Raw genomic sequence first — 25,517 nt, 5'->3', positions numbered from 1 at the left:
CTACTGTTGTCTGTCGCTTTAAGATAACATTACTCGATCCACACCCTCAAAGCTGAGTTGAGGCAATTTTGCAGGCCTTGTTTTAGAATGTGGAAGCCTAGTTGTGTTCTGCTGTGAGCTAGAGACAGCAGGCCTGAAGGGTAGTGGTTAAGTTCTTAGTAAGGATTTGATTTGATTTATTCATTGACATGTGTAGCTAGTACAGGCAGATCAGTAAGCAAGGACATATAAAGGATGGGGGGAAAGAAACTTGGAAGCATACAGGTTACATTGAACAGGGTGTGCATTAGGCATGTTTAACATTAGCAAGGTCAGCATTATTTGAAGTTAGAGTCCATTAAGAGCCAGGAAGAAGCTGTTCCTGAACCTGTTGTGCATGTGTTCAAGCTTCTGTAGCTGCTGCCTGATAGAGGTTGAAGGAAATCATTACAGGGGTGTGACTGTCTTAAGTGGGAAGAGAGTCTTAAATTACCACTAATACAGACATCAGAGTGGCTGCTGAACCAATTCACACAATCTATTTGATTTGTACTTGCCATATATGTAATTTGCAGTTTGAGGTAAACTGCAGTTTACCATAATTCATGTTTAAATCTCATGGAGCCTAGGTTTTAAGAGAGTGGTAGTTATCAGAGAAAGCATGGTCAAACATTAAATACTATGGAAGCAATTGTTTTAAACCACAGTTTTCTAATCTCCTCAAATCAATTTTGTGCCATTGAGGTTGAGCTTCACGACTTATCAACCAGTTTCAAAGCTTACAGGACTTTGCCACAAAAATGGTGGGCCTGTGACAGAAAGCAGTTAAGAAATGAATATGGGTCACTGAACCTGAAACATTAATTGATTTCTCTCCAAAAAGGACAGAAATACAGTTATACAGTATGGGGAGAAAGCAAAATGGGGGACTGATCAACCATGATCATCTCCCACTCCCTAAACCAAAAATTGCTTCTGCCTTGTGGTCAAGCAAGGCCCCAAGATCCCTTAAATTCACTTTTCAAATCAATGACCACATAAGGGCAACAGGTAAAGGAATAGAAACCATCAGCTTCAAGTTCCCCTCGTTCAACCATCCTGACTTGGAAATATGTCACTGTTCCTTCATTGTCAGGGAGTCATATTGCAATCTTTATCTATGCTGTAGGATACACTGAAGTTATCAGTGAATTGAATATCCTACAGTGAAAGCTTATTTTCTGCATAATCATAACTACAGACCACCTGGTCTTAGTCTTAAGACTTTTTTTTTTTTTTTTCAAAAAGGAGTCTAACAAAGTCAGCCAACACCTGCCACTACTTTTGAAAAAGTTTATTTGTACAGTGGCTTGAGCATTATAATCAATAACTTCATTTGAAAGCTTCAGTCCAATGATAAATGCCAATGTAAGCTCCAATACAATCAATATTAATGACAAAGGCATTTGAAGCCACAGCAGGAGAACCAAGATATACATGGTAGAGGGTCACACCAGTTTCTTCTACTTTAGCTGTACAAAATAAAATCTTTGGTTGTTACATGTACAATCCACTTTATTTTAAAATCAAAGTTTACTCTTTAAATACTCACCCATTTGCTGTCCCTATTACTTCAAATGACAACTAAAATGCAACAATCTTCCATCATGAAGTGAAACAAAAACATTTTTTCTTCCAAAGGCACTAGCTCCTGTTATCCATCAGTCCATGGAGTTTGAATATTCTAGAGATCACAGCTAAAAGGAATCTCTTCCCCACACAAAGGCTTTAAAATCAGTAATTTGGTGAGGATCAGTGGATAGTGATCAGAAGTGAAAACTCAGGCTTATTATACAAATAAAACCACATAGCCCTCTAACAGTAATAATAAAAAAAAAGTAAGCCAGAACACTTCCCCAGAAACTGAAATAGACTTTTCACCATTTGGCACTTTTCAATTGTTAGTAACAAGTCAGGTACAAGAGGTATTTGTACCAATGAACATAGACTGAGCATATTGCTGTTAGCTTAAGTTAAAGAAGATCCCCAATTTTATAAATTTAAGTAACCTGGAAAGTTCCCATTGTTTCAACAAAAGCTATCTTCCTAGTGCAGATATTAATTATATTATCAAGTTGCTGTTCAATAGTTCTTTAACTGAGCAGTGCATAAATATTAAAGGCAGAAAAAAAAAGTGTTCATTCGAGCTTTGTATAGTTAGAGTCTTTATACAGTGGATTCAGGTGAAAATTAATAGATTAAAAACTGACAATTGGCACTAGCTTACATACTGTGCTACAGCTCTGCACACCACAGTACAGTGGGAACACAGGCTGTGCTGCTGCAATTTGGTGTGATCTGTTCCAAGTGCAAGCTAGTCGCAGGAGAGGTTTCTGCTCGCAGCTGACAAACAGACCTGTCTAATCCAGAGTCCCTCCACTTGGATGCTGAATTAATGCCAATAATCTGCAGGCCCCAACTGTACTGCAGACGTCTTGCACCAAATTGCCAGTTAATTCATAACACTTTCCCAGTGCAATGGTTGCCAGGTTAATTACTATTTTATATTTAACATTCAATCAATATAAACCACAACGAACCAAAAGCTACATCATATTAACCCATCTTTTAAAAGCCCTCATTTCAGTAGTTTTTAAAAAATACAAAAGATTCCTTTTACAAAAAAAAGTGATTTTGGCTATTAGACAAATTGCAGAATATGAAGTGATACTAAAAAGACCTAACTTAATGAAAGTAACAATTTATTGGTGGATTCCAGAAATGACAGATTTTAATTTTAACGTGGAGAATTAAATAACCTCTCCCAACTCCTCAGTACTGAAGGGGCTGCCCTGAAGAGACAAAACAAAACCCAAAAGAACTGCGGATGCTGTAAATCAGGAACAAAAACACAAGTTGCTGGAAAAGCTCAGCAGGTCTAGCAGCATCTGTGAAGAAAAAACAAAATCAGAGTTAACGTTTCAGTCTGAGGACCTGAAACGTTAACTCAGACTTTCTCTCCACAGATGCTGCCAAACCTGCTGAGCTTTTCTGGCAACTTCTGTTTCTGCCCTGAACAGAGTTTATTTACAGCTATAATTCTGTCTGGGACATGCATGTTCCAGACACCTTTTCTCCCCAGCATTCCTACCATTCATCTAGTGCTCTTGAAAAGCATCTCTGCACAAAATATAAATACCTCAAAGTAGAGGTTAAAGAGGAAAGAAAGTACATGAGCAAAAACAGAAAATATATAGCAGGAAAGTGAAATGTTAACCATGCCAATTCAGGACAGTAGCCATCCAAACTATTAATCCAATGTGTCGCTGCTTAGATTCTGGCTGGTGTACTGAGTATTTTCTGCTTTTATGCAGAAGTACAGCTCTGGAACAAGAAAGTTCAATTCTGAGAGTTGTCAAATTTGATCTTTTTATTTTTGAATATATATTGTCCAGCCAGCCCAAATGAACATTAATTTAAAAAAAAAACTGGTGAAACTCAGCAGGCTTGGCAGAATCTCTGCAGAGAGAAACAGTGAACATTCAGAGTCTGATATAAGTTTTCAGAACACCTGAAGAAAAGAGTCATACTGGACTCAGAACGTTAACCCTTTGTTTTCACAGAGGCTGTCGGACCTGCTAAGTTTCTCCAGCATTTTGTTTTTATTTCAGATTTCGACCATCTGAAGATTAACTAAGGCAATTGGAAAACACCTTTTTAAGATGTTCAAACTGATTGGATCCAGTTTTTTTCTTGTTGCAAACCATATTGGGATGGAAGAGATTACAGAAATTCTAACCCAGTGGGAATAAATCACAAATAAATAAGCTTTGTTCCTAATGCAAATGAAAGTCTCAAGATCAAGACTGGACACCACACATAATGCAGCTGGTTTCACCATTGTCACAAGAACAATGGACCTCTCCCTCTGGCATCTTAGACTCCCATGTACCCAAAACTTCTGATTTGAGTTTGGTATCAGATCAGATTAATTATAAAAGAATATTTTGTAATGCTTTTCATTGAGCCAATATGTGCATAGCAAAAGCTCCCAAAGACAGGAATGTGTTAAGGATGAGTCAATTATTTTTTTGATCAGTTGTAGAGTTTTAAAAAAATAGGCCACAACTCCAGAAGCACTTTTCTTCGAAAGAATGCCATCTGATCTTTGACATCTTCCCTGAACAAGATGCCTCGATTTAATGCCTTCACAATAACAGACACGTCTAGAGCTTCTCCAGTCCTTGTAACTCTGCCTCAGTGATTGAACCCCTGACACTTAAGCAATTTAACCACCCAAAGCAGATTTGCAGTTTGTCCCTGTCCTTAACCACAACATTTCACTTTCCTGGGTTACTTTAACCCGAACTGTGCATGCAGCTCGGATCGCTTACTCAGTTCAAAGATCTACGTAATATATCCATAAACAGAGTATTGCTATAGTCCAAATCCAATGTAGTTTAGATGCTTATAAACATGTCACCACTCATCTGAAATGAAGAAATCCAGCCAAATTTCAAATAAATTCCTTGCAGTACTGTAATGTCAAGTGCACAGGTTATACTCAATTATACATCCTGCCAATATGAAAAAAAAACCTGCCACATTGTCCAACTAAACATTCCAGCTACAAAATAATGAAAACGCCAGAAGATCAATGTGGGATCAATTATTTCACCCATCCAACATTTGGTGAGCTCTTTCTTTTCATGAATGCTTTAAAAGGTTACTATTGCATGTGATAAACTGAGCCATAAGCAGTGGATGACAAGCTGTTCAAACCTCCCTGCAAAAACAGAACAAGTGTTGAACTCTTTGCAAAAAGACTAGTTCAATTTTGGCTCAGCCTAGGGTGTCCCAGGGACGTGTAGCACATAGGAATAAATGGGAACCACTTCCTGAGGAATCTATCAGAAGGGAACACAGGGATGTGCAGCACAATAGTATGTTTCATATAATATTGATATTTAACTGTTCTATTAGGGTCTCTTTTACCCAGGACACAGGAATTTATGAATCAATGACATGATTCAATTGATTGGTACAACTTCTACCCCAATATCCTAAGACTGTTCCCTATGACACTGTGCAGTTAAATAGAACAATCATTCGAAGTTCACAAAGGCTTCAAACCATATCCAATTTCTTTTGCTGGTTATTTAACGATTCAATATTTGTGAAGTACGCAGGCATGAAATAGAGTCTTTTTGCAAGCTCAAAGTGCAGGGCTGTCTGTTATTGAGTGGCAATACATGCTTGGAATTGACAATTTCTCCCAAACTCTGCTGCAACATTAATAGCAGTCCCAGTGATAAACGAGGAAGATGCAAAAGTTAGATCTGTCAATTGGGAAAACCCAGTGGGAAATTTTAACCTCGAGGACAGCAGTGAAATGATCAGAATCTGTTATAGTGTCTTTTTTTAAGTTGTGGAAAAACACAGTGCTGATGAGCATATTCACCATAGCAAAAGTAAAAAAAGTACAGGATCCTTCCCAACCAATCCCTGATTGTGACACATATTCAATCTTCACAAGTTCAAAAATCTAATGTTGAAATTCAAAAGTGTCAGACTCCATTAAGAATCTGCATAAATTTTTCTAAACAGAACAGTTGCAGTGTGAAGGGGTGGGGGGTTTAAATATACTGAAATCCTTCTCTTAGAACAGCAATGAATTCATACGCAGTTGATGGGCAAACTTAAATTCACTTCTTCACAGTCAGTATTTCACCTAAACCTTTGCACTCAGGCTATCATAAATCTAAATCCCAATCTTGCCTCCATAATTCAACTTTTGTAATTCTCAACTAGTTACAATTAGAACACAGATTATGTACATTTCAGTTGTTCATCTTGTACTCCTGCCACAAATTATCACATATCTGCATGTACTCAAATAAACTTTGCATCACACCATAGTCCTTCCATCTTTGAAGTGAACAATGTTTGCTGAAATCTTTACTTCCAGAGCAGGAAGATCTGCAGATGTTAGACTGAACATGTTAAACTTATCCTTCCCTACTCGGTACATTGAGGGTCGTCAACATAATTACGAAACATTCTTCCAATTTTTTTTTTTTTTTACATCAAGTCAAAATTTCCTTAGCCGATGACAGATCATGGATAACCAGAGTTTAAATACAAAGTAAAAACGGTTCCTAATAACCGAGGCCTGAAGCTTCAAACCAAAATCATTCCTTTCAGCTGAAGTGATATTTTCTGACACTATTCTGTCATCAGGAGTGTTTAATGCTGCACTAAAAGAAGTTTTACCCTGAGCTTGCACCCACTTTTTAACTTCACTCATGGCCTCTATTTTCTACCTATCCTACTGCTGCCAAACTCTCTCCCTTTACAATGCAAGTCACGTTTAGCAACTGTGGGCAGCTCTAGCGTTTCCTTGGGACTGTGGCTCACACCACTCTGGTGCAACTTTTAAATTGTCAGTGCATAGTGACCTGTGCACTTCACTAACACAAAAGCACGTTGTTCAGGAAAGGTTTTTTGGGTAGTGCTTCAGGAGGAGGATCTGATGGACAATACTTGATTGAAGTTTAAATAGAATTAAAATAGTTTGAGCCAAGAGGGATCACATCAAGCTGGTGGTTCTGGTGTCTCAGGCAGCACAGGAACAAGATGATTTTCTATAAACAGCTCTTGCTGATGATGCCTTTGGCAAAATTAGAATCAGGGTTCTGATCAGCAAGTTCCCAAACCCATGCAATCAATGAGGAAATGTACCAAGCATATGGAAGGGAGAATCCTAGTCCCAAAATTTGAGGGTTAGGCTTTGCAACATATACTGGCAACATACACAGTTGGGTGCCTGTAAATTACATGTTGTGGAAAAAAGTGCTCTTAACTCAATTAAAACCAAGACTGGTTACCTAGTTAATAACTGTAAAGTGGTTCTGAATACATTTAAAATATCCTGTTAGTATACAATATTATCAAGATAATGATAATATTTAAACAGTAAAGATTGAAAGAGCAATGCTGGAAAGTGAAACTTGCAACATCTTTGTGTTTGGACGAATGGGATCTCAGGTTGAAAGGTTAACTTGAAGAGTTGAAAAGAGAAGGGAGGGAAGTGGGGCTGTGTCAAACACTCTCCTTTGCAGCTGTGGGCTGCTGCTTACAGATGCCAAGCATAGACTTGCCATCCCTTCACTGTGAGGAGGTGATAGCGACGCAGTGACACACACACACACACACACACACACACACACACACACACACACGATGGCCAGTGGGTATTGCAGGAAACCCGGCAGCACACGTTCCATCTTCATGGAGGGCAAGAGGTCAGGGCATTATAGCTGAGGAAAGAAAAAAAAGAGGCGATGGGGTAAAGCAAGATTGGAAATAAAAACTATTATTGTAACAGCGAGTGTCTTTTCCTGCTTGACGTTGTATGGTTCAGTTTGCCTTGTACTCCAGGAGCTGCAGGCAGAACTGCTCACTTTGCTTTAGTACATAGGTGGCTTGTAATCCTCAGATTCCGACTGGGCAGCGTTACCAAATGGCGGCTGCTGGTAGTTGTCAGTAACATTGGGATACGGAGGGTAATCATTTGATGGATCCACATATTTCTCTTTGAAGTCCTCTGCACCCATGCAATACCTCTTGTAGGCAAAGCAAGATAGCAATCCCTAAACAGAAAGCAATGTCAAGAGTTAAGGTCAGGAATTAAATCATCCCTACTTTCCATCATACATCAAGATTTACAGCCGAGCCTGGATGTGTGGCGCAGGGATTTCAGTAAAGTGTGGATCACTTTTCCTGTACATAAAAATCACGCTGGCTGCACACTTCATTGCCGTTTTCACCATACTGCACAGACACACAGACCAGTTAGTCCACCAGTCAGTGTTCTTTGCGGTGCCCTTCCCATTCTTGGTTATGTAATATAGCTAATTACTGACTCTTAAAACAAAAGTTCTTGCAATGAGAGCGTCACTGGCAAAACAAGCATTTATTGTCCATTTTCAAGTGTCCTCTAGAAGGCAGAAATGAGCTGTCTTCGTGAAACACTAACGTCAACACAGTGGTCTAGGTACACCCACAAGGCTGATACAGAGGGGTTTCTAGGATTTTGAATCAGTGACAATGAAACGATGGTGATTATTCCCAATCCAAGTTGGAAAGAGACTTGGAAAGGAAAGAGATAGAATTCTCTCCTCAAGCATCGAGATTCCGCCCTATTTGTCACTGTCTTAACTTCAAAGAGCATCTTGCATCTTTGAAGAGCTTTAACAGGGGTAACAATTTTAGGCCATTTTAACAGTTGATCCACCATAGGTCTTCCCCAGATAAATACTGATAGAAGCTGGTGCATTCCCTATTAACAGAGCCTTCTACTTTGCATAACTGAAGAGAGCACGACAGCCAATTGCAATTACTGGAGATCAGACATCTCGACTGACCTACCCGCTTGTCATATTACACCTGTAAGCACCTTTAGATTTCATATGAAGGTATGGCCACAGGTTGGGGATTTTGCGGTGATGGTACTTTTCAGGGGTTGTCACAGTGGTAGCAAAAAGAAATAGGTGACAGTGACAAATCATAAGACTGTGTGCATTATAATGGCCAAAATTTGAGGACTCGTGCCATTTAACACACAGTCATACAGAAGAGAAACACAAACATTGGTCCAACATGTCCCTGCCAACCAGGTTCCCAAACTAAACTAGTCCCACCCGCCTGTGTCTGGCTCTCATCCCTCCAAACCTTTCATATTCATGTACTTATCCAAATGTCCTTCAAAATGCTTAACTGTACTTTCATCCACCACTTCCTCTAGCAGTTCATTCCACACACAAACTGTGTAAAAGAGTTGCCCCTCATGTCCTTTTTAGAACTTTCTTCCCCCACCTTAAAATATGATCTCTGGTTTCGAACTCTCCAACCCTAGGGAAAAGATCCTTGTTATTCATCTATGCTCCTCATGATTTTATAAACCTATATAAAAAAGGTCACCCATCAACCTCCTACACGCCAGTGAAAAAAATCCAGCTTATTTTTACAATTCAAACCCTCCATTCCTGACAACATCCTGGTCTCCATTCCGAAAAACAACCATCCTGTCTCCTACCGTTAGGCCAATTTTGTATCCAACTGGCAAGCTCACCCCGATTCCCATATGATCTAACTTTACTCATTAGCCTACCATGTGGATATCTTAAAGACCTTTGAACAGCATAAGAGGAACTTATGGAAGAAATTAATTGTGTAATTAAAAGAGGCAATTCCTTATTTTCCTGATGCACTGTCTCTTTAGCTTCTTGGAAAATAGTGAGAAGTTCATCAGAACTGTTTCCTACTGAAACTAATGGCAATCTCAATTTTTTCAGAGATAGTAGGAACTGCAGATGCTGGATAACAAGGTGTAGAGCTGGATGAACACAGCAGGCCAAGCAGCAGAGGAGCAGGATTCCTGAAGGGTCAGCTTTCCTGCTCCTCAGAGCTGGCTGAGCACAGTAGGGCAAGCAGCATCAGAGGAGCAGGAAAGCTGACCCTTCAGGAATCCTGCTCCTCTGCTGCTTGGCTTGCTGTGTTCAGCTAGCTCTACACCTTGTTATCTCGCAATCTCAATTTTCTTGTCTTTAAGCCATGCTTTGATGATGCTGCACTTTCATTTCTCAGGCGAAGTATCGACATAAATTACACTGCTGTAAGGTTTCCTATGGACTGGTGTTTGATGAAACCAGTTTTTCAGTTCACAGGCTTTTAAAGTCCCAAGCCACACACAAAACATGTCTCTTGACCCCAATTAGCAGCATCAGGAAAACGGTCAAACAATTCAGACCACTCCCGTAAATAATACAAAGCAGTCGACTTGGGAGGTGGCTTGATCCCTGGAGATAAACTCATTTCACCTGACACATGGATTATTTTTCTACTGACAGACACGTTAAAAACTCTTCTTTTATAAAGACAGACAGTAATCATTTGACCTGACACCAGAACAAGCAACTGATGAATTGACAAGTCTGCCTAAATGAATAATTGTTTCCACATTAGCTTTTAGGAATCCAGTAAGACATTGATATCCGAATGGTATGCATTCAATTTCAAGAAAACAACACAAATATTGTAATGAACATAGATCACCTTAATTCAATTTTGTTTTATTTGTCTATTTAAAAATTTAAGCAGTCCCATTATTGTTACTACATCTTCAGAATGACAGCAGCTTTAAAGGCGTAGAATAAGAATATTTGACACATCGTGCCACACCAGCTCATTAAAGCAGCATCATTACCTAGTGTCACTTGCCTGCTTCTTGCACATTATTATTTTTAACCAAATAATCGTCTTCAATCGCCTTAATTTAACCTGCCTCCACCACATTTCCAGGTAGCGCATTCCAAACCATCAGTACTCTGATTTTTCCTCACTTCATCTTAGTTTTTTTTCCCAAATCACTATAAACCATTATCCTTTTGCTGTTGTTCCTTTTAAATGAACAGGAACAATTTATTCCTATCTACTCTATCCAGCCCACTCAATTTTGAAAGGCATCAGTTTACTTCTTAAACCTACTTCTCTCCAAGGAGAAGAGTCTGAACTTTGGTTGATCTATCCCCATAACTGAAGTTCCTCATCCCTACAACCATTCTGTAATTTGCCTCTGCATTCTCTCCAATACATTCATATCCTTTCTATAAGGAGGCCCCTACTACTGTATACAATATTCCAGCTGAGGTCTAACAAGTGTCTTACACAAGTTAGACATCACCTTCTTCTTGTACTCGATGCCCTTATTAATAATCATCAGATTTGAACTAAATTAAATCAGTTGTGGTTCACAGTATAGCCACATAGTCCTGTTAGCCAATGTATTGCAGGTTTTCTCCAGTAAAACCTGTTAGAACAGTTCCAAGTGCCAAATCACCCCAAAACCCATTCTCAATGTCACTCACAGCTCTGCAATTCATCAAGATTAACTTGCATAAGTCTTCCAGAAAAATAAACTACAGTGACTTTTTTTTTTAATGAAATGGTTTATTCAATTTGTTTAATTAATCCCAAATATCAAAAATGTTGCTGGTCTTGCTAATGGAACAGCAATTAGACAAGATTGAACTTCTCTTTTTTTGAAGCCTGTAGTTGTCCCCCTTTGTAGGAGTTTTTTAAAACTATATTCTTCCACAGAAGTGGCAAGATCAGCATTTGTTGCCCATCTCTAAATGCCCTTGAACTGAGTGGCTTGATAGGCCCTTCCAGAGGCTATTAAAAGTCAACCACATTGCTAGGTGTCTGATGTCACATGTAGGCCGGTAAAAGAAAACAAGAAAAAAAAAAAGAACTACGGATATTGAAGATCTGAAACAAAAGCAGAAATTGCTGCAGGTCTGGGTGGGGAGAAAGTAGAGTTAATGTTTCAGTCCGATGACTCTTCATCGGAACTATCCAGAGGTGCTTAATCATGATGAGATGCAATCCTGTGGGCTCATTCACTTTTAATTTTATCCATTGGAATCTTTGGTGGTACTGTTTATGCGCTATTCCTCAAGAATGAGACAGGGCAGACATCATAGTACTCCCTGACATTCACCTACTCTTTATCTACAGTGATCCAGAGCAGAATTGTAGTCAGTTCTCAACATCTTTGGTGTCCAATACTGGCTAGGGATCAAACTAAAATTATGACTTGGCTCTGCTATAGCCAGTGAATTTTCCAACTAAATACTGGCACATCATTGCAATGTTTTAATTGCTTCTTTTCTTACACCACGCCCCCAACTTTCTCTTTCCTTGAAGAACTGAAAAAAAAAACAACCACGTTTTTACAAGCCTTATCCTGGAAGGAGGAAAGCGTCCCATCAAAGGATTTTATGTTAAAATAGTCTCTACATGTCTATTGGAACAGATGAAGAAAACAGCAGTAAGAAAATGCTCTCCGACTTACCCAGCTAAAAATGGAGAAGAACGAGAAGGCGATGGCAGACCGTGCACTATCCGCACCCACTTCTGGAACAGTAGTTCTGGACACCCATTGATTGGTGAGGAAACAAAAGCCAACAAACCACAGGAAGGTCCAGCAGCCTATGAGGACAGCAAAACCAGTCAAACTTATCAGTAGCTACTCACAAATCAGCACCAGTGCAGACATTAGTCTGACAACAACCCACATTATTCCACATACTGGAGATTGGTGTAAAATAGATTTTAAAATTGAACAGTCAGCCACCGACCACTCACTCCGATATACGAATATGAAATTAAGGGTTCACACCTTGCCTAGCACAGAACCTCAATATCAATGCCAAAGGAATGCTGGGACTGATAGTTCAAACATCCTGAGAGATTGCACAGTGGTGCCCCAGATCACGATTCATGCATATGTAAGAGTAGATCTCAGTAGGGAATGACTATGAATATGAGGAAATCCACTGAAGTTCAAGAAATAAAGTTAGAGAAAAATAGGCAAGTGACACAGAAAATAAGAGCACCTATCAAAAAAAATATAAAGCACAACAAAAGCTTTCTTCAAAAACATTAGCAGCAAGAGAGGGATACAGGACAAGAGCTGTTTGACCATTAGCGTGAGCAGTTAGGAACCATATACTAAAAGACCGCCAAAACTTGTAAAACTTAAAGTGGTTTTTTAAAAAAAGTCAGAAAATTATTCAAGGGGAGAAAACAGATGCCAAAGTTAAGAGGAGAACAAAGCCTAGGATTTTCAGGTGCAAATTCTTGGTAGAGTGTGATTTAGGGAAGTGAAGAGATGCGAGATTCTAACCAATTCAGTCAGTCAGAGGTTGACAGAGTTGGTTAAGGAGACTGCAAAACCCCTTCACAACATCCAACTGAAGCCAAGTAACATTCTAAACAGAGTCAGAGTTGTACAGCATGAAATCAGACCCTACAGTCCAACTCGTCTGCACCAACCAGATATCCTAAATTAATCTAGCTCCATTTGCCAGCATTTGGCCCATACCCCTCTAAACCATTCCTATTCATATACACATACAGATGCTTTTAAATGTTGTAATTGTATCTGCCTTTACCATTTCTTCTGACAGCTCATTCCATACATGCGCCACTCTGCGTGAAAAAGTTGCCACTCAGGTCTCATATCTTTCCCCTCTCACCTTAAACCTATGCCCTCTGGTTTTGGATTCCCCCACCCTAGGAAAAAAAGACCTTAGCTAGTCACCCAATCAATGCCCCTCATGATTTTAAGCCTCTATAAAAAAGGTCACCCCTCAGCCTCCAACACTCCAGGAAAAACAGCCCTAGACTATTCAGTCTCTCTTTAGCTCAAAACCCTCCGACCCTGGCAACATCCTTGTAAATCTCACCGGAACCTTGGAGTGGAAAGTAGAAAAATGTGACTTCACTGCATGTAAAAGAAAGGAAAATGTGTAAGGGATGGAGCCATGAAGCAGCCTGACAAGGTTTAACTGCACTGGGGAGAAAAAAGTGACCAATACTTTGAGATGATAACAAAAACAAAAGCATTTGCAAATGCAGGATATTGCCAGACGGCCACTGTGGGTTTAGGAAGGGCAGTTTACATCTGAACATTTTGAACCATTTTCCTTGAAGGGATTGCAGGTTAGTGAACAGGATGATGGGGTATAAGTAGTGAAGCAGGAGAGGCTGGCCCTCTGAATTTTGACAGCACCACTTTTGACTTGGAGAATGGAATATTCAAGGTATCTAAGTTTATAAATGGCAAACAACGTGCAGGGGATGATAATGCTTACTGCAACATGATAACACAGAGACCTGAACAGGTTCAAGCACCAATCGTGATGACAGTTGGAACTGCATGCAATTTTTTTTAAAATTGCCAACTGTCCTTCAGAAAATGGCGGCGAGCTGGCTTTTTGCATCACTGCAGTCCGTGGAACATAGGGAAACTCAGTGCTACTATAAACGGAGTTCCAGAATCTTGACCCAGCGATGTTGAAGTGTTGGTGATATATTGCCAAACCATTCAGACCAGCAAATGGCTTGGTGGGGAACTTGTGGACAGTGGTTTTCCCATGAATCTGTTGTCTTTGGCCTTCAAGATGGACAAGGCTGTGGCCTTGGAAGGTTTTAAAGCAGCCTTGGCGTGTTGCTGCAGTGCATCTTCTAGACGGTACACACTGCTGTCATTGTGTGTACTGGTGGGACAGTGAGTGGGATTGCTACCAATCAAGCAGGCTGCTTTGTCCTAGATGGTGCCACGTTTCTGGAGTGTTGTTGAAGCTGCACCCATCCAGGCAAGTGGGGAGTATTACATCACACTCCTGACTTATGCCTTGGAGCTGGCAAACAGGATTTGGGAGACAGAGGGTTCTGAGGAAGGGTCACCGGACCCGAAACGTTAACGCTGTTTTTTCCCTTCACAGATGCTGCCAGACCTGCTGAGCTTTTCCAGCAACTTTGTTTTTGTTCCTGTGTTAGGGAGACAGAGCCTGTTCACCTGCTGCAGAATTCACAGCCTCTAAATTCAACAAAGGAAGTGCAATTCATGACACTAAGTGGAAGCAAGAATACAAGTTGTTTGAATTGGTGATATACTCGAGGTGACAGTAGGAACGTGACAGTGTTTTGAGAGATGGGCCAGAGGCAGGATCAGTGCTTGCAGACAGTGAAGCTACAGCAGCAAGAGCTGGGACTATGACCTGCAAGTCTAAGGGGGTAAATGCTGAAGCTGTATCAGGTCCTGGTGAGAGGGTGCACTGAAGCACCGAGTTCAGCATTACTTATGCAGGAAGTGTAGGTTTATCTGAGCGAGGTCAGTCATAGGAGGCTGATTTTGATGCTGAGGGGGCTGAGCTATAGGGAAAGATTGTCAATCCTTGTAATTTTTATTTCAGACAAGAGGAGGATAGCTAGGATAGTAATCTTTAAAGAGTTTCACTGATACAGAGAATGTGGATTTAAGACTATTCTTTAGGGGCCAGGATTAAAAAAAAAGACTATTTTAAAAGACATACAATCAGCAAATAATCATCCACTTGCTGGAAATGTATGACTGGGAAGGCAGACTCTCTTTTTAAAAAAAATGCGAAGAGCAGAGTAGGTTAGATGGACTGATAGTTTTCTGCTCTCACCCAGAACATGATATTGATACTCAGGGTTTGATTTCCTCGTAATGTTTTGCAGCATATGACTGAAAACAAAAGACTGCATGCAACGAGTTGGTAACTAACCTTATTGCTTCCTCCTGATCATCGTCAAGCAAGTTTAAAAAAGTCAGGCCTGGGACATTCCTGTACTATCTGATACAAAACTACATGAGGTTTAAATTCAGGAAGCAATATTTGGAATTTACTTAGTTTATCAATTTGTGAAGGGTATTGAGAAATAAGCCACAAGCAGCAGCTTACTTAAGACATATCAAGCATTGACAAGGTGCATACCTGCAGCACAACTGTACCCAAGACTAGGAGTCAGAGTTTTGCAGCGATGGAACTGCAAACCACACTTAACCACTTTTTTGTTTTGGGTGCAGGTTGTGTTTGGGGGCGGGGGGAGAGGGGAGGGTCAAGTTCCTGTTTACTGATTCAATATGACAGGATCAGAGCGGCGAGTCAGCAACAAAACTGTAACTAATGTCAGACATTGGGTAGGTGGTGAAGTTGTGGTTATGTCACTGGACTGGTAAAGTTCTGGGGTCATGGCAGCAAATCTTATCATGGCAGATAGAGAGATGTGAATTCAATAAAAACCAGGAATTAAAAACTAACCAAATGGTGACCACTGTTGATTCTTTTAGAATCATAGAATCCCTACCATGTGGAAGCAGGCCATTCGGCCCATCAAGTCCACACCAATCCTCCAAAGAGCATCCCAACCAGACCCATACCCTTATCCTATCCCTGTAACGCTGTATTTCCCAGGACACTAAGGGTAACTTAGCACAGCCAATCCACCTAACCAGCACATCTTTTGTAAAAATGGCATCTGGTTCACAAATATCATTGAGGGAAGGAAATCTGCCATCCTTACCTGCTCTGCTATGTACAAAACTCCTGACCCACAGCAATGTGGTTGATTCCTAACTGCTCTCTGGACAATTAAGGACAGACCACGAATGCTAGCCTAGCCAGCAACACTTACATCTCAAACAACATTTTTTTTTTTTTTTTTTTTTTTACATAAACTTGAAAACCAGGTGGAAAAAAAAGTAATCAAATAACAGGTTCTGGCAATGGAATAAACATTCAGAATCTGAGTTTTAAATGGATAAATCTTGCAGTCAAGAGTTGTAAAAAAAAAAAAAAAACAAACCGGAAATAGATGACAGGTTGGAGGATGTTTACAAAACTTTGTTGCTCAGGTTCAATAGATGGCTGGAAGCAATGGTCACTGCAGACACAACGGTCGCATAGCTGTCCAGGGAGTGTCACAACATTAAATCCACCATAAGGGGGAGGAAAAATAGTACTTCATATAATGCAAATAACCAAGAAAAGCAATAAATAAGTACTACACTCAAATGTGAAATAAAAGTTGGATTGCCTGTCAACTAATACCACCCAGGAGACAGTTGCATTTTGCTGTTGCTTCCTTCACTTCCCTTCTTGACAAGATTCCCCACTTCTGCTGCAACCTGATCGAACCCTGCAGGACGGACCCATTGGGGTCTGCCACCAAGTCATTCTGCATGGGCATATCTCAACACAAGAGCTGGTTGAGAGAGATAGCGCAAAAGCGCAAATGGAATCTAGAGACCAGTCTAGAATTGCTCTTCAGAAGATTCATACCAGACTCAAATGTTAACTCTACTTCTCTCCATAGATGCTGCCAGACCTGCCCAGTTCCTCTAGTGTTCTTGTGGTTATTTCAGATTTCCAGCATCCACAGTATTTTGACTTTTACTAGAACTGTTGGAGTTTTGCTCCAAGGATACAAGCAGTGGTGTAGCGCACCACTGCCTGACCAAAATCAGTTACACAACCAGGCCTACATGTTCCTGGTTCATGTTGTAGAAAGCTGCAACACGAAAAAGGGACTTAGAGATACTTGTGCACAAAACACAAAGATAGCACACCGGGACAGTAGGTAATCAGGAAAGCTAATGGAAGGTTGGCCCTTATTTCAAGGGAGTTGGAATGTAAGAATAAGGCAGCTTTTCTGCAACTGTACGAGGCACTGGTGAGACCACATCTGGAGTACTGTGCGCAATCTTGGTCCCCTTATTTAAAGGAATGATTATCATTTCAATGAAGGGTTTCAGAGAAAGTTCACTGGGATGATCTCTGGCATGAAGATTGTGTTTTCAGCAAAGGTTGACCATATTGGGACTCTATTCATTGGAGTGTAGAAGAATGAGAGGTGATTTTTTTGAAACATATAGGATTCGCAAGGGGCTTGAAGGGTAAATGCCGAGAGGATATTACCCCTCATGGGAGGGTCTAGGACCAGAGGGCATAATATTAAAATAAAGGGGTGTCAATTTAAGGCCAAGTTCGGGAGGAATTTCTTCTCCGAGGGTTGAGTGTCTTTGTTTCCTTGCCACTGAGAGGTGTGGGGCAGAGTCCTTGTCGGATTATTTGGTAGGGGAAATCGAAGGTTATGGGAAAGTGGACATGAGGAATGTCAGATCAGCCATGATCCTATTAAATGGTGCAGCAGGCTCAAGAGGTCAAATGGCCTACTCTGTTTCCTATTTCTTATGGTCTAGTTTGATAGAAACCGCACGTTGAATTAACCAACTTCAAATTGCATGGGACAGTTTTGTTCATAGGTAGTTCATTTAATTTCTAGTGTACAAGCAGAAATACTTAAGTTTTCCTGACTTCCCTTGGTAAATAAACAAGGCCTTTACTCAATCCTTCAGTACAGATATGATAAGCTCACCTATGAGGCAGCCCCAGATACCAATAGCCTGAAGCCTGGCCTTGGCTAAGATACAGTGTTACAAAAGGTGTTATTTCCTCCCCTACATTTTATTGCAGCAGTTTAAGGCAGAAAGTAGGGACAGACAATAATTGCTAGCCCAGCCAGTGATGCTCATATCCCGCGAGTGATTTAAAAAAAAACAAACAACTTTCTACCTGAAATTCCAAGGTCAGCCATAACGATGTGCTTGCGCTGGTCAGCATTGCTGATCCGAGGGAAATAGACATCAAGAGCAAAGAAGACAATGCAGAGGAGAAATGCAATCACACCAATTCCTACACCATAGTGACAAGCATTCGCATTCTCATTGAAGATACAGTTCAGCTGTGAAGATTGATGTGTATTTATGTAACCCTCGCTCGTGATGCAGCCAAATACAATTATTGAAAAGACCTGGAAGAAAAGAAAAAAAACACAACACAATCCAAATTTATTATGTGCGATAAAGAAAGGCATGTATTACTATAGTGGCTGCAAGATGTTCCAAAGAACTTAAATACAACACGCAAGGCCCACAATACCACATACTTCGTGAAAGCTGGTGTGTGACCAACACCCCACTCTTGCAGTTGCAAGTCTAAAAATTGAAGTGGCTTAAAATCAAATCACAATAAAATTCACTATGACTCTCACCGCTTGGTAAACTTCAGGGCTTCCAAAAGGTTTTGTTCTGAAACAAGCTGCATTCGCACAAATTCCACGGATTCCAAATCAGTATCTGGGACTCCCGAATAAAGTTTACTAGCTATGGTAGTCGTGTACTCCAGCGCAACACTCCCTATTCTCAATGTGTGCTGTACAGTTCTCTTACACACACCGCTGACAAATAATGGTTAATTCAGATTAGATGGTCTATGCAAATATTTTAATTTTTAAATCTGTGCAACATACCCACCTTAGTCAGTAAATCCATATTAAAAAGTGTAAACTTGCTTTTATGTAAAATTCACTAAATATTAAGTCATTTCTGGGAGAAATCCAAAGATTGGCCCATGCTTAATGCTCTTCTGTTGCTTCGATTTTTCATACAATGCCATCAGCTGGATAATGCACATCGCTGGAGATAAAGCAAGAGTAGGCCAGCAGCACTTCCTGGATAATATCCATAATTGGAAAGCCAGACTGCAGTTGTTACTTATTTTTATGCATGAAGGAAGATCTCTGCAGAGTTGATTGGAAACTGGATTCTTAGCCACCAACAGGTTTCTACTACTTAAACAGCAGTAAAGAAATAAGGGAGAACACTGCACTAAGACAGTCAGAGTCATACAGCATGGAAACAGACCCTACACTCCCCAACTCGTCTGTGCCAACTGGATATCCCAACCTGGCCTAGTCCCATTTGCCAGCATTTGGCCCATTTCCCTCTAACCCCTTCCTATTCAAATACCCATCCAGATCCCTTTTAAAATGTTGTAACTGTACCAGTCTCCAGTGCTTCCTCTGGCAGCTCATTCCATGCATGCACCACCAACTAGGTTACCCCTTATGTCCCTTTTTAAAATCTTTCCCCTATCACCTTAAACCCTCTAGTTTTGGTCTCCTCTACCTGAGGAAAAAGACCTTTGTTATTCATCCTATCCATGCTCTTCATGATTTTATAATCCTCTCCACAGGTCACTCCTCAGCCTCCCGTGAAAAAGCCCCAGCCTATTCAGCTTCGCCCTATAACTTTGGGGAAAATAACTTGTATATGAATGTTACTTAAAATAAACTGACTTGAAGATTAACATGCTCATGCATGAAAATATCCTTTACAAACCCGTGACATGGATAGCTTAAGAAGCTGGTTATAATCAGACAATTCTGAATCATTGGACAGCACTAATATTTTTAGAATTTAATAACATTACTGGAATATAATTTTATTAGAATCAATTACAATTCACAATAATGCTTCAAAGTCCTCATGCAACGCAAGATCAGCATGTTTTCAAGCTGGAGTCAGTGTTGTGCATTATAATTGGGGAAGACTACATTATTGAATCTGATGGTTCAAACAGCAACCAGCTTTCCCCACTTCTATGACATTATTCAAAATTTAGAGCCTTTATTCATCACTGAGCAATCAGGCAGCAAGTAATCTTTTGGTTTGATCAACAATCATAGCTCAATATTTCAAAGAAGGTCATGGGTCTTCGTTTTATGTTTGCATCAAATTGGTTTTTCACTGAAACAGTAAGCTGCCAAGTCTGGCTAGGTTTATTCCCTGCATGTTTCATCATGTGATCCCTCACCAACTGCAAGATCCAATCATACAAACATTTTCTCCTATAAGTATGAAATGTATATTACACGCACGCACACATACACACGCGCGCACGCACACACAAAATTGAGAATAATGCTCTGGTGATGTTTCTCCTGGGTTGACTTGCAACTAATTCCTAGGCGTTAATCTGGATTCTTCAAGAACAACTTTTTGAATTGTTGGCAACCTTGACAAACCTAGGTTTGAATTTGAAAAACAGACACTCCACATGACATCTCCCTGTATGTATTTCCATAGCACTGCCAACACTTTCTCAATGACTGTTTATTATGCAGAAACACACGATGCTTGCATTCCAATAGCATTGAAGCGTGACTATTTATAATTTTCCCCGAGATTGAGAGACTGGAGTCTTGACTGAATTTCTAATAAGGCTATATAGACTTTAGCAAGACCTTCGACATGGTAGATTGGTTAGTAAGGTTGGATAACATGACTATATTTCATAAATTGTGATCCAGGGAAAGCTAGCCAATTGAATACAAAATTGATTTGACAGTAGGAGACAGATGGTGGTGGTTGAGGGCTGTTATTCAGTCTGGAGGCCTCTGACCGGGCCGTGCTGCAAGGAAATTGGTGCTGGGTCCACTATTGTTAGCCATTTATATAATTTAAGTTTGTGGATGACACCAAAATTGGTGATGTAGTGAACAGTGAAGGTTATCTAAGCGTACAATAGGTTCTTGATTAACTGGGCCAAGAAGTGACAGGTGGAGTTTAATGCACATAAAAATGTGAGGTGTTGCATTTTGGCAAGACAAACCAGGACTTATACACCTAACGGTAGAGCCCTGGGAACGCAGTTGAACAGAGAGACCAGTGCAGGTACACAGTTCCTTGAAAGTTGCATCACAGATAGACGGTGGTGAGGGCGTTATTTGGCATGCTAGCCTTCATTGGTCACAGCACTTAATACAGGAGTTGGGACACCATGTTACAGTTGTATAAGACATTATTAAGATAACATTTGGAATACGGCATACAATTCTGATTAACATCCTTCCTAGAGTATGGCATTAAACTGGAAAGGGTGAAAAAAGATTTACAAGGATGTTACAGAGACTGGAAGGCTTGAGTTATAAGGAGAAGCTGGGACTTCTTTCCCTGGAGAGTAGGAGGCGGAGGAGTGATCTTATAGAGGTTTATAAACGTCATAAAAAGGAGCACAGATAAGGCGACTAGCCAAGGTCTTCTCCCCCAAGGTAGGGAGTCCAAAACTAGAGGACATAGGTTTAAGGCGAGAGGGGAAAAGATTTAAAGGGACCTGAGATGCAACTTTTTCCACACACAAGGTGGTGCACGTATGGTATGAGCTGCCAGAGGAAGCGGTAGAGGCGAGTATAATTACAACATTTAAAAGACATCCGGACAGGTACATGGAGAAGAAAGTTTAGAAGGATATGGGCCAAATGCAGGCAAACAGGACTAGCTCAGTTTAGAGCTGGTCAACATGGGATGAGCTGGGCCAAAGGATCTGTTTCTATTCTGTATGACTCTAAACTTAAGCAGCAAGCTTACATAACCGTAATTTTGAAGGACTGTAGCAGGATAGGAAAGCGACTGCAGGAAATGACAAGTGGACTTTTATCTATACTTCTCCATTTTGCTCCTTTGCTACATACAACATTAAATGGTGTATGATGAAAAATTAGCTTGCTAGCAGGAAACAGTATACATAAATTGGTTACATGCTAAGTTGTGAAAGACAAGTGGTGTACCACAAGAATCAATGGTAGGACCTCAATGGATTAATAGTTGTCTAAAAGGCTTGAGGGAACAGAAAGGTATGACTTCCAAATTTACAGAAGACATAAAATGGTAGGTAGGAAAATAAATTGTGAAGAAGATACAGAGGCTAAAACGAGGTGTGGAAAGTTTAATTGAGTGGGAAACAGTCTGGCAAATGGAGTATTATGTGGGACAATGTGAAATTATCCATTTCAGAAAGCAAAATAATCAAGCACAAGGGAATGATTGCAGAGTTCTGAGATGTAAAGGGATCTGGGGTGCCCAAGCTCATGAATTGTAAAAGGCTGGTCTGCAGATATTGGTATTTGGTAAAGGTAAATGGTAATTAGGAAAGCTAAAATCAGATTATCGGTGATTGCAAACTGAATCAAATACAAATACAGGTAGGTTATGCTTCCGTTATACACAACACTGGTGAGACCACACCTGGACTGTGTGTAGTGTACTGGTTACCTTAAAGGAAGGATGTAAATACATTGAAGCAATTCAGAAGATTCACCAGAATAATACCCGGTAAAGGGAGGCATGAGGAGGAGCTGTCTTTAAGGAAAGGGCAGACAGGCTGGGTTTGTATTCATAGCAGTTTCAAAGTGCAGAGGCAGACAGGATCCCAAGGGGTCTTGGCAAAGAGGAGGTGGAGAAGATACATCTGCTTACAGGAGAATCTAAAACAAGTGGTCATCATTTAAAAATAAGGGATTGTCCATTTAAACCAAATGTAGGGATTTGTCTTCTCTCACAAAGGCTTGAGTGTCTTTGGAATTCTGCTTCCGCCAACTTCTCAGGAAGAGAATCCGCAAATATTTTTAAAGGCAGAGGTGGACAAATCCTGGGTACGCAAGAGGTGAAAGGTTGTTGGGGTAGGTGAGAATATAAACTCAAATCCATAATCAGATCTTATTAAAATGTTAGAGGGGCTGAACGGCCCACTCCTGCTCCTTGTTTACGTGTTCGTATATTTCAATGTGGTAATGCAAGGAGCAGATTCTACGGGTAGGAGGATGAATGGTTGGCACAAGTATTGGACGCTGAATTATCAAAAATAGCCATGGCACAGTTAACACTGGAAGAAAAAACAGGTTGTTATCTGGCCAAACTTGAACACAGGATCTGAAGTCAAATGCAAACCTTGCCTTGGTTGTATTGCTCTTGCTTCAGAGCCAAAAGGTTGTGAGCTCAAGATCCAATTTAAGAGACTTGAGCACATAATCTTGGCTGATATTTCCAGGGCAGTATTGAGGCAGTGTGGCACTTTCTGACGTGCAAGCCTCTTACATAAGATATCAAATAGAAGCTCATTTTTCCTTCTCAGATGGGATTGTAGATGCCAAACCAACATTTAAAACCAGCTGAAGTTGTTCCTCCTGTGTCCTCATTGACAACCAGGTCTTCCTGCATCACACCAGTGAGTACAAATCAAGAGTATTCCATTGGAAATCTAAGTCATGAAAGGCCCATGATAAATGTAAGCACTTTGTTTGAGGGGACACATGAAGGGGAAATTAGTTTCGGGCCATATTGTGTAAATTAATTTGAATTTGAGGTAATTTATAACGTGTACTTTTACTGACATTATTATATACAATTTATAACCAGATATTATGTTTGGAGTCTTCAATGGAAACTTCCAAATCTCATCTCTACCACCCCAAAGAAAACAAAGAAACAATTTTCATTCAGAGTTATGCGGCATGGAAACAGGCCCTTCGGTCCAACTCTTCCACGCCAACCAGGTTAATCAAACTAAAATTAGTTCCATTCGTCTGTGTTTGGCCCAGATCCCCCTCAACACTCCCTATCCTGTACTTGTCCAAATGTCTTTCAAATGTTGGAACTGTACCTGCATCTACCACTTCCTCTGGCAGTTCATTCCACATTCGAACCACACTGTATGAAAAGGTTACCTCTCAAGTCTCTTAAAACTTCCTCCTTTCACCTTAAAAATACGCACCTTAGCTTTCAGCATGCCTGCCCGAGGGAAAAGACTTTCGCTATTCACCTCATCTATGCCCATCATGATTTTATAAACCTCTACAAAAGGTCACCCCTCAACCTCCTACACTCCAGTGAAAAAATTCCCAGCCTATCCCTATAACTTATAGCCTTTAGTCCCAGTAACATCTTTATTAACCTCTTCTGAACCCTTTCCAATTTAATAATATCCTTCCCATAGCAGGAAAACTAAATCTGTAGACAGTACTCCAAAAGTGGCATCACCAATGTCCTATACAACCACAACAAGACATTCCAACTCCTACATTCAATGGTCTGAGCAATGAAGGCAAGCGTGCTAAACATGTCTTTACCATCCTGTCTCCCTGTGATGCAACTTTCAAAAGAACTACGTACCTGAACCCCTAGTCTGTTTGACAATGCTCCCCAGTGCTCTACCATTAACTGTATAAGTCTTACCCTGTTCATCTTTCCAAAAAAATACACCTCACATTCATCCAAATTATACTCCATCTGCTACAACTCATCCCATTAGCCCAACTGATCAAGATCTTTTTGTAATCTTAGATAACCTTCTTCACCGTCCACTATACCACCAATCTTGGTGCCATGCAAGAACTTGCTAACTGTGCCTTCTATATTCTTATCTAAATTCACTTCTATAAGTGACAAACAGTGGACCCAGCAGTGATCCATGCAGAACACCACTGGTCACAGGTCTCCAGTCCAAAAAACACCATTCTACCACCACCATCTCCTACTGTGAAGCTAATTTTGTATCCAAATGGCAAGCTCTCCCTGAATCCCATGTGATCTATCCTTACCCACCAGTCCACTATGCAGAACCTTGTCAAACACTTTAGTGAAGCCCATGCAGACACCATCCACCGCTCTGCCGTCACCTATCTCCTTGGTCAAGTTATCAAAAAACAACTCAGTCAAGTTTGAGGGGCACAATTTCACATGCACAAAGCCATGCTGACAATCCCAAATCATTCTCTGCCTTGCCAAATGCTTGTAAATTCTATCTCTCTGAATCCCCTCCAACAACTTACCCACTACTGATGTCAGACTCACCGGTCCATAGTTCTCAGGCTTCTACTTACAGCTGTTCTTAAATAAAGGCACAACAGTAGATACCCTCCATTCCTCCAGCACCTCACCTATGGCTGTAAATGATACAAATATCTCTGCTACAGGCCCAGCAATTTCTTCCCTAACTTCCCACAATAACTTCATCAGGTCCCAGAATTTATTCACCTTTGTTTTTTTTTCAGGCCTCTAGCAGCTCCCTCTTCTGTAATGTGGGCTGTTTAAGATATCAATATTTATTTCCGAGTTCCCTAGCCTCCATGTTTTTCTCCACAGTAAATACTGATGTGAAATATTCGTTTAGTATCTCTCCCATAGTTCCACACGGAGATGATCTTTTTGATCGTTAAGGGGCCCTATTATTCTCAAAGTGCTCTTCATACATAGGAAGACATCTCAAATCACTTAATATTGAAAGAGAGTGGAACACTACAGACCATAGCCTGTCTTCATGTTTGGAGAGTTCATGTTTGGAGAGTTCAGTCTGGAGGGCCAAAGGACAGGTTTGCTGCTTTTAAAATTCTTAGCAAACTATCCAGACTGAAATAAACCATGTAGGGAGTTCCCAGGTTCAGCAGCAACATGGTTTAAATCAGCATCCACAGTTCTTTCAGTTTTTATATGGTTTAAATCAGCA

At 40.4% G+C, this 25,517-nt stretch overlaps 1 protein-coding gene across 1 annotated transcript in view; it reads right to left on the bottom strand.

Moving 5' to 3' along the window:
• Positions 1-1,297: 1,297 nt before the first annotated feature.
• The window catches only part of syngr2b (synaptogyrin 2b), a 27,515-nt gene continuing 3,295 nt past the window's right edge, over positions 1,298-25,517 (bottom strand). Inside the window, exons 2-4 of the mRNA XM_020509808.2 lie at positions 17,970-18,207; positions 11,876-12,012; positions 1,298-7,610 (exon numbers count right to left, since the gene is read on the bottom strand). Of these exons, the coding sequence (XP_020365397.1) occupies positions 7,428-7,610; positions 11,876-12,012; positions 17,970-18,207 (558 nt within the window). The 3' untranslated portion in view covers positions 1,298-7,427. The remainder of the gene's footprint in view (positions 7,611-11,875; positions 12,013-17,969; positions 18,208-25,517) is intronic.

Source organism: Rhincodon typus, chromosome 23 (assembly GCF_021869965.1).
Source record: "Rhincodon typus isolate 14 chromosome 23, sRhiTyp1.1, whole genome shotgun sequence".
In the NCBI taxonomy this organism is placed as follows: Eukaryota; Metazoa; Chordata; class Chondrichthyes; order Orectolobiformes; family Rhincodontidae; genus Rhincodon; species Rhincodon typus.
This window is presented reverse-complemented; position numbering and strand designations above follow the sequence as displayed.